We start from the raw sequence: 9,391 nt of genomic DNA, 5'->3' as shown, positions 1-9,391 counted from the left end.
AAGGACAGTGGAGGGATCGGGGAAGGATGTGGGGTGGGTTGTGGGGGTAGTTAGGGTTTGGGTGTGGGGGTTTAGGCCAGTGGGTAGCGGGTGGGCCGGCTGGAGTAGCCAGTTGGGCCACGACCCTGTGTGTGTGTGTGGGGGGGGGGGGTTCTGTTAACCTTTTATTTTTATTTTGTTTCTCTTTTTTTAGTTTTTAATAGTTTTGTAAATATATTGTTAGTACCTAAATTAGTTTTATTAAATACACCACTGCCACAAAAAGTTTAACCCCAAATAAAATAGTTTAACATTTTATTAACTACCAAAGTTATTTAAATAATTGCTTATGCTGCAGTTTATTTATTTTTAGAGTATTTAAACATTTTATAAAAATGGGGTTTCTCCACCATTACTACTTATGATTTATCTGGCACAACCCGAACATTTTAGTTATTAAACTTGAAAACTTTTATTGTTTGCTTGATTTTGAATTTGAATTTGAATCAGTTTCGAACTAACACGTGATTAGCAACAGTAATTGAAGTGACGTGGCATCATTAGCAGGGGGTTGCTGTAGCTTAATTATCCGGGCATCACACAAGGGCAGAACTTCAGCAGTATATTCGTGCTTGTCAGGTTTGTCAACGCAACAAGACGGAGCAGCTTCATCCAGCCGGCTTTATTGCAGCCCTTGACAGTGCCATCTCGTGTTTGGGAAGACATCTCCATGGATTTCATTGAGGCACTTCCGAAGGTGGGCGGCAAAAGTGTGATACTGACCGTCGTGGACCGTTTCTCCATGTATGCGCATTTCATCCCCTTGGCGCATCCGTACACTGCGGAGTCCGTTGCTAAGGCCTTCTTCTCCAATATTGTCCGACTCCACGGGTTTCCCACATCCATCGTTTCGGACAGGGATGTGGTTTTCACTTTGGGCTTTTGGAAGGCTCTGTTTGCCGCCGCGGGGACGCGCTTGCACATGAGTTCGGCCTTCCATCTGTAGTCTGATGGACAATCTAAGGCCGTCAATCGCGTCATCACCATGTACCTTTGTTGCATAAGTTGGGATCGCCCCCGGCAGTGGCTCCAATGGTTGCCTTGGGCGGAGTACTGCTACAACACTTCATACCACTCGGCGTTGAAGGACACTCCTTTCCAGGTGGTTTATGGACGGGATCCCCCATCATTGCGGGACTATACGCCAGGCGAGATTCGCAATCAGGCGGTGGGACGGCAGATCGTCGACCGCGATCAGTTCTTACTCGACATCCGTGAGCGTCTCCTTCAGGCAGCACAACAGTACAAGCATTACTATGATGATAAGCATCGGGCCCTTTCTTTTGATGTTGGAGAGTGGGTTTGGCTCCGTCTTCCGCACCGCACCGGCCGACGGCATTCCTTGGAGTAGGCGCCAAAGGGATATTGGCTCCCAAATATTATGGGCCTTTCAAACTCCTCGCTAAAATCGATATGGTTGCTTACCGTTTGGAGCTGCCCCCACGCGCCCGCATTCACAATGTCTTCCATGTCGGGTCCTGAAGAAGTACCATGGTCCACCGCCGGAAGTTCCACCGATGCTTCCACCTCTGTTTCAGGGTCGAGTACATCCAACCCCTGTCCAAGCATTGCGTGCTCGTATTGCTCGCGGTGTCCAGCAGGTGCTCATTCACTGGGAGGGCCAGCCGGCGTCTGCTGCTTCATGGGAGGATGTTACAACCTTCCGCGAACGTTATCCAAGCTTCCAGCTCGAGGACGAGCTGTTTCAGAATGGAGGGGGAGATGTCATGTGGGGCCAGCCCTATAGGCGCAAGGGACCTGCACGGGCTGGCCCTGCACCTGCCTAAAAATATGTCCTAGTTTAATTATAGTTTTTTTTAGATTAGGAGTCTTGGTATTAGTTGGAAAGGTTTAGTCCCGTAGAAGGTTACCCTACCAACACCCAATTGCAATAGGAGTCTATAATCTGGTCTTGTAATTAGGCTATATATAGCCAGCCCTTGGATCAATAAACGCAAGCAGAAAATAACCTACAACCTCACCTCCTTGCTCCTGCGCCACGGCGCCCCTCCTCAACCCCCTTCTCCAACCATAGGCCGGCGAGGGCCTCGCCCTCGTCCTCCTACAACCTGCGCGGCAATCAGCCAGGTCGTGACAGAGTGCACTACTAGATCGGTGGGTATTTGTCATTTGTTCATTTTCGAACGAAATCCAAGTTCTCAGTTATGATGATGTCAGGTTATTGCACTATTGTCGGTCTACACATATTTTGTTATCCATATCTGAAAAGATGGTTTTCCATTGAATGATGAGACGCTCTATACTTTGGCATTTTACTACTTGTTTTTCCTCATATAATCGTGTTTAAATTGTTTGATTTTATTTCCTTCTGCATTGCAGCTTTCAAATAGTGCTGAAGGAGGCTGCCTAGTCAACAGCATTCCTTCGAAGGATGGAAGGGTCGATTGGTCACAGGTAGTGGTCAAATGTCAAGCACCCTTTACTCCCTATAAGCAATTTTTTTTTCGAGAAAACGCATGAGAGCGTGCGTTTCATTTCATTGTAAAGAGAGAGTTGTAGTTACATTCCTCCTAGGAGGCTGTTACAAAAACTGAATTAATGGACGTCCCAAGTCTGGGGGGTAATGGCTTTGAGCCCTAGCGCGCCCGCGTTTGCCCAAAAGGCGGCCTCTTCCTTGATCTTCGCTAGGAGGGTGTTCACGGATGGGCACGCTCCGTTGAAGATGCAGTCGTTGCGGTGCTTCCATATCATCCAGGGGACGAGGAGGGTCACGGTACCTAGGCCCTTGCGCATGGGCGTTGGGGTGGAGTGTCGCGCCGATTGCCACCAGTCCAGAAGCGAAGGCTCGTTGTCTGGCGGGGTACACGCCTATAAGCAATTTTTTATCTGTATCATTCTGGTGATGTATGCTATTGCACATGCTGTTTGATTTAACTGCTGTTCATGTAATCTTAATGCTTTCAATGTTTTGTCTTTTCCTTTAACAATGGTTATTTGCATCCACATATGCTAGGATTTCTTCTGCAAACCAGCATTTCTGACGGTGTCTGGACAACTGAATGGCGAAACATATGCTTCAGCTCTATCTGATGTAACTTCTGTCTGCCTGATTTGTTTGAAACAGCTAACACTGTAGTTCTTGCCAGCTGTAACCAATCTTCTCATTTCCTTGTGGTCACCCCTTTCTACAGATTTACACATTTGGTCCCACATTTAGGGCTGAAAATTCAAACACTTCAAGGCATTTGGCTGAATTTTGGGTATTTAAACATTCTTCTACATTTGTATTTTGAGAATCTTACATTTGTGAACATTGAATTTACAGCTTTTTTTGTGTCATGTGTTCTGGGGAAGATGATTGAGCCTGAACTTGCCTTTGCTGATCTAAATGATGACATGGCGTGTGCAAGTGCATATCTCCAGTATGTAGTAGGTGCCCTTGTCTATAGCATGTTGCTTGATACTTTGTGCTTCAGATATGGATGCTCCATGTTTATTTTCAAGCAGATGTCTACACTTACATCATTTACCTAATTACTGTTCTGTTTGATGCAGGTAAAGTATATTCTTGAGAACTGCAAAGAAGATATGGTTTTTTTTGATACGTGGGTTGAGAAAGGGATCATAGATAGACTAAATGTATACATCTTATTTATAGCTTCCTTCTGTTGTTACATATATGGAAGTGGTGTGTATGTCTTTGCTTACAACTGCTGAAATATTGATATGTTTCTTGCTCCCAGAATGTAGCTGAGAAAAACTTTGTTCAGATGTCATATTCTGATGCTATCAAGCTACTTATTGGGTCCAACAAGAAATTCGAGTTCCCGGTAATTCATGACTTACATCAATAATGTTCTCATTGTTACCTACAGTACAATTTTGGAACTTAGATTCATTGATAGTCTATGGAAGTTCAAGCAAATGCTTTTGTATAATTAAAAATTGGTTGCATACTTAGCTTGTTTATTGCCAACTCATGGGATTGTAGTTGGGGTACGCTGTCTTTCTGGCTTCAGTGTTGGATGAAATCGCCATGTTAATGTTGAATGGATAAATTTTGTTTGCTTGTTATTGAGGATGATGTGTTCCATTCGTATTAGTATGTGCAAAATTATCTGTCTTTCTGCTTGTACAGACTTAAGCTCCACATACTGCAATGTCTTGTTGTATCTTTATTTATATTTTAATGCCCTTTTCTTGAGCAAGCAAGGGTGAAAAGCAGAAATGCTAGTGATTATTATTACATATAACTGAAAAGGATCTTTCTGATTCTTCTGAAATACCTTCCACAGGTAAAGTGGGGGTTGGATCTGCAAAGTGAGCATGAAAGATATATCACAGAAGTCGCATTTGGTGGCAGTCCTGTAATAATTAGAGATTATCCAAAGGTTTGTAATGCACACTTTGCAGTATTTAACTGGTTCAGCAAGAATTTAATAATATCTTAAATTAACTGGCATCGTCTTTAGGAAATCAAAGCTTTCTATATGCGACAAAATGATGACGGGAAAACAGTTGCGGCAATGGATCTATTGGTTCCTCGGGTAAGCCCATAAGCAAAACCTGAAACATCGCATCCTAGTAAACTTGTTAGTATATGAACGAATCAAGTTCAAGAGAAGCTTTTATGAATTTGAAGGAATAACTTTGTCATCATATTTTATGTTGTGTTCAATTTCAGGTAGGTGAACTTATTGGAGGAAGCCAAAGAGAAGAACGACTTGATTACCTTGAAGGTCGGCTGGATGAATCAAATCTTAACAAAGATAGCTACTGGTGGTATTTGGATCTGCGACGATATGGATCAGGTTAAGTATCGCAACCATGCAGAAGTTGATAACATCTGACAGTGCAATTATCTTGCTTTTTGTTTGTTTGTTTGTAGCAGATGATTCCAAATTTCGTAGGTAGCTATATCCTTAGTGTAGCCTGCTTTTTGTTCTTGTGATGGGAGCTAACGAACTTGAACCTTTCCTGTTACAGTTCCTCATGCTGGTTTTGGCCTTGGATTTGAACGGCTTGTACAGTTTGCAACCGGAATAGACAACATCAGAGATGCCATTCCATTTCCCAGGGTTCCTGGTTCTGCAGAATTTTAGCACTTGAAGAGTGCGTGTATAATCTCTAAAAGCATTCTTGCCTCGGACTGGAGAAAACCTTACGTTGATTTGTTCATTGTAAAGAGTTTACCTGACTGATTTATAATCTGCAGGAGTGTACTGTATCAGCAAATTCCCTTTGCAAATTCGTTGAATGCTGGGATTTTAGTCGATGAATTCTTTGTGTACGTTCCCATTCAGTAAACAGACAATTTTGCCTTGGGGACTGATACCAGACTCGTTATGATAGCCACTTTTAACCTGTTGTCTGGTTCTGCCATAACACTCAAAAGATTCACCTTGAAGGAAGCATTTGTTTAGACTTTAGCTTTTCAGCAAGCTATTTATCTGTTTCTGGTATGACCAACAAGGTTCAAGCTTGAAATTACTGGAGCTAGGCGCAAGGCAACTTGCATGTGCTTGGTATTCTTCATTTCATCTTACCTCTATCATACAATCTGATGCTACTGATCTAAGTATCTTGTCAGTATGAACATAGCACAGTACAGTACTTGTTTACAAAAATCAAACAAAGAGAAGTATACAATCTTTGATTTTTGCTGTATGAACCCTGCCTGTCTAGATATTAAAACAAAAGCTAGCGTGGAAGCAAGAGTGGTTTCTCTATATCGTCTGCCACGACCCTGTCTGCAGGAGGAAGAACATGGCCTTCTTTCTTCTTTGCCCACAGAACTGCATAAAGGCCGGAGAAAAGAAATAGCATCCCTAGTATGCTGCAGCAAAACAAAGCCCCCCCCAAAAATATCAGCCTATTCCTTGCCATGGACAACATGAAAACCCAAGAAAATTGTCTCAGGGTTACATTTGTGTAGACTCTAGCTTTCCCAATGACACACACACACACACACACACACACACACACACACGCACACACACATACGCCCACACGCACCCGCACCCACACGCGCACGCGCGCGCGCGCGCGCGCACACACACACACACAAGTAGTTTTTTCTCTCATCATGCATGCATGAACTCTTATCTCAGGCAGGGTATGCATGCATGTATGTACGAACCTTGCTGGTTGCACCACCCGTCCCAAGAAGAGGGCGGAGAAGATTGCGGAACCCATGGTCTGCGTGGGGCTAAACAGTGAGACGAGCACAGGCCCCTTCTTCTCCAGCACCCACGTCTGGTACATGATAGACACGGAGCTCACCAGACTACCCTGTTATGTTGTTATAAATGTAGTACTGGGTCAAGCTCAGCCTCAGTAGCCGCATGGTGGCTCATTTGACGCAAGTTTTGGCAAGCACGCACCACAAACACAAGGGAGAGGATTATTCCGGTGCTGATCTGGAGCGTCCCAGGGCCGAGCCTCCCTGTGGTAAACACCTGGAACATCCCTGTCAGCAAGGCGCCGATGAGTGAGGTCATGGCGCAGAGGGTAAAAGGGGCCGGGAAACGGATCAGGGTTGCTGCCTGCAATTGCATGCATCAGGGCCAAGACACGCAAGACGATAAGTTAATCAAGATACTATTTGTGAGCATGGAAGTGAACCTGCAGGATTATTGTGCCCGACAGCACGAGCACCGCACCCAGGAGGCACAGGCACCCGACGACCCAGGCTGCTAGGTCTGGCGATCTTCGGCCCTGTGGAGTGGCAGGGCTCTGCAGGATGCTCATGGTGATGGCTCCCCCCAGGCATAGAAGGGTCCCCACTATCTTGGCTCTTGTGTACCGGCACTTGAGATCAACCCTCTCAAACCTACAATTTATTAGCATTTATTTACAGATCACGGACACTCGCTGCCCTCTAAAATTTAGAAGACGGCAACAAATATACCGGAGGCAGCCCGCGACAACGAAGATGAATCCCGGGGCCAGGTTCAGCATCGCGGAGGCGATGGCGGGGGATGTCTTCTTCATGCCATCCAGCATGAGGGCTTGGAACACAGTCACCCTGTAAACAATTCATTAATAAAAAAATAAAGCATACATACATACATATGCTTAGTTTCTTACCCTCCCAGAGACAGCACCACCAACTCAAGGATCAACCTATTACTCAGCTCCGACGGCCATTTGTTCCTGCATGCCACACGTGATGAAAGCAGCTAACGAATTGTTCAATGCGCATGCATGCATGCACGCGAGAGCGAGATACCTCCTACCTGTCGAGGTTGAGGGCGAAAGGGAGGGTGAGGATCCCCGTGGAGAGGCTGCCGAACGTCACCAGGAAGAGCGGGTCCAGGCCCAGCGCCAGGATCGGCGTCAGCACCACCATGTATGCTGCGCCGGCAAGCTGCACGGCAACCATCCCCACCGAGATCGCCGCGTCCTCCCACCACCGCGCGGCCACGGTGGCGGCCATGTATGGCTGCCGGCCGGCCGGGGTGCCAGTGCTATACCTAGGCTAGCTAACTACTCGCTCGGTCGGTCGTCCAAGCCTGGTTGCCGGCCGCCGGTTGTTTTTCGCCTCCTTCCCCTTGTCTCGGCGTTCGTGGTGCATGCAAGCGGCGGGTGCCCACTCCCTGCTGCGCACATCTCGCACTGTCTCTCGCCGTCAGTTCCAGTTTGCTATTTTGAGGCCAGAGCCTCCCTCCCTGTCAGGCCCGAGGCACCTGTTGCTTAAGGAGAATCCTTTTTTTTTCAAAATAAACGGAACTTTTATTCATTAAAAATAACCAGTATATCGTCTGTGAGAATCATTACAATTTCATTTGAAGGCTCCTCAAACCAATCCGAGGTCACAAGAGGAGCACTCGTCATAAGAAGGGACTACGAAGGCTCGGCTCGCCCCTGCGTCGCCCTCCTCTGGCGGCGACACGGGGGAAATCCTACTCCGCCGCCGCCGCCCCTTCCCCCTTCCCATCACCTCGTCGCCACCAGAGGATCCGCCGGCGAAGCCCGCACCGGTTCTGGGGAAGGTGGCGGCAGGGCGCTTCCTCCCTCGTGTGGTGACCCTGTGCGGTCGGTGGCTGCGGCAGGGGGGCTGCTCCATGGCGTCGATCCGCGCGACGTCGGCCGTTTCCTAGCGCAGGGCGTCCAGCGTAGGTGGCGCGGTGGTGGCTTCTCTGTCGCGTGGTGGGTGGTGGCCGGTGGATCCTGGTCGGTGGGCTCCAGATCTGGCGCGGCAACGGCGCTGGTTGCGGGCGGCTGTGCGGTGGCCTCGCAGATGCTTGTGGCTGGGCCTACCGGCGGAGGTGCGGGCTGGTGCTCCGGTGCCCACGGTCACGGCCACCGGCGTCTACCTCCTTTGCCGGCAGCAGGTGACGGCTCTCCTCCTCGCAGCACGTCCCAAGCCGGCGGCTTTGCTTCCTCCCCTCCGATGGCGCTGCTCCGGCGGTCTCCTAGGGGTTCAGACTGGCCGAGAGAAATCCGTGCGCGGCAGCAGCCCGTTGCAGACGACGACGACGCCTGCGGGTGCGTCTCCTCCTTGGAGGCGTCGTCTTGGTCATGTCCGTGCCCTTCCCGGGCACCAGGGGAATCTTTAGGCTGACTCACTAGCTAGGCAGCAGCGGCGCAGTGGCGTCGCGTCTTACTTGGAGGTGCTGCCGGGGTGCCATGGAGGCCACCAGAATTGTTGCTGGAGGTGGTGGCTTCGTCGATGCTTCGTCGAGGATTGGGGCATTGTGCCGTTGGTGATGGTGGCTGCTGTGAGCATGGGTTCTTGGGGCGCAATGTACGCCAGCACCAGCTTTGACACCTTCTTCGGAACCAGCTGGTTCCCGCTGTTCACTCACCGACTCCTAGGCGTGAAGGGTGGAGAGTGCGTTGACCTAGCCTGTGATGTAGTTGGTGTTGTGCTTCTAGGTTTCTGGTGTTGGTCGAGACGCGGCCCTTGATCTGTGAGTCTTTCCTCCTTGCCATTGTGGCTAGAGGTTCGACTAGGCGAGTTGTGACCGCTTGGCTCTTCTTCTATGCTATTGATGCACCTCTCCATGATGTATCCTTGAAAAGAAAATCTGAGGTCACATAAAATCTAGCTAATCTACCGAACTCATGAGCTACTTTATTTGTTCCTCTATTACAATGTCCGAATCTAATAACAATGAAATCACAGGTATAATGAAAACAATTAACGAAGATTGCCGCCGTCGCGCTCGTCGACCGTCTTCCGTTTTGCATGGTTTCAACCACCTTCAGATTGTTTGAGTTAATAATAAGGCGATTACATCCCGTCCTCCGTGCCAGTGATAGACTAAATTTGAGAGTTGAAGCTTCCGACATCAAAACATCCGCGCAATAGTCAATTTTCCCGTTGTCTCCTGCAATAAACCTATCTTTATCATCTCTCAATACTGCCCCCCATCGTGCCCTTAAG

The 9,391-nt window shown here is 48.1% G+C and overlaps 2 protein-coding genes across 2 annotated transcripts in view; one reads left to right on the top strand and one right to left on the bottom strand.

Moving 5' to 3' along the window:
• Positions 1 to 5,337, top strand: part of LOC119357884 (asparagine--tRNA ligase, chloroplastic/mitochondrial-like) — a gene marked incomplete at its 5' end in the record, with an annotated part of 20,838 nt that extends 15,501 nt beyond the window's left edge. Inside the window, 10 exons of the mRNA XM_037624673.1 lie at positions 2,380 to 2,454; positions 3,014 to 3,091; positions 3,192 to 3,260; positions 3,355 to 3,429; positions 3,556 to 3,639; positions 3,744 to 3,830; positions 4,296 to 4,391; positions 4,473 to 4,547; positions 4,685 to 4,811; positions 4,987 to 5,337. Coding sequence (XP_037480570.1) covers positions 2,380 to 2,454; positions 3,014 to 3,091; positions 3,192 to 3,260; positions 3,355 to 3,429; positions 3,556 to 3,639; positions 3,744 to 3,830; positions 4,296 to 4,391; positions 4,473 to 4,547; positions 4,685 to 4,811; positions 4,987 to 5,102 — 882 coding nt within the window. The remainder of the gene's footprint in view (positions 1 to 2,379; positions 2,455 to 3,013; positions 3,092 to 3,191; positions 3,261 to 3,354; positions 3,430 to 3,555; positions 3,640 to 3,743; positions 3,831 to 4,295; positions 4,392 to 4,472; positions 4,548 to 4,684; positions 4,812 to 4,986) is intronic.
• A 180-nt stretch (positions 5,338 to 5,517) lies between these two features.
• LOC119357883 (WAT1-related protein At5g47470-like) lies at positions 5,518 to 7,438 on the bottom strand. Its single transcript, XM_037624672.1, has 7 exons — positions 7,239 to 7,438; positions 7,090 to 7,155; positions 6,911 to 7,027; positions 6,625 to 6,832; positions 6,384 to 6,545; positions 6,140 to 6,291; positions 5,518 to 5,836 (listed from the first exon to the last, which is right to left on the bottom strand). Exons 1-7 carry the CDS (start codon positions 7,436 to 7,438, stop codon positions 5,701 to 5,703), a joined length of 1,041 nt encoding a protein of 346 aa, XP_037480569.1. The 3' UTR covers positions 5,518 to 5,700.
• Positions 7,439 to 9,391: the final 1,953 nt, after the last annotated feature.

Source organism: Triticum dicoccoides, chromosome 2A (genome assembly GCF_002162155.2).
Source record: "Triticum dicoccoides isolate Atlit2015 ecotype Zavitan chromosome 2A, WEW_v2.0, whole genome shotgun sequence".
Classification (NCBI taxonomy): domain Eukaryota; kingdom Viridiplantae; phylum Streptophyta; class Magnoliopsida; order Poales; family Poaceae; genus Triticum; species Triticum dicoccoides.
Note: the sequence above shows the minus strand (reverse complement) of the source record. Positions and strands in the feature narration are given on the sequence as shown.

Bases quoted from the DNA above. Each gene is read 5' to 3' on its own strand.
- LOC119357883 (XM_037624672.1), bottom strand. From the start codon at position 7,438: ATGGCCGCCACCGTGGCCGCGCGGTGGTGGGAGGACGCGGCGATCTCG. The intron at 7,156-7,238 runs GTAGGAGGTATC...TGTGGCATGCAG, and splicing joins TTCGCCCTCAACCTCGACAG to GAACAAATGGCCGTCGGAGC. The intron at 7,028-7,089 runs GTAAGAAACTAA...AATTGTTTACAG, and splicing joins GTGGTGCTGTCTCTGGGAGG to GGTGACTGTGTTCCAAGCCC.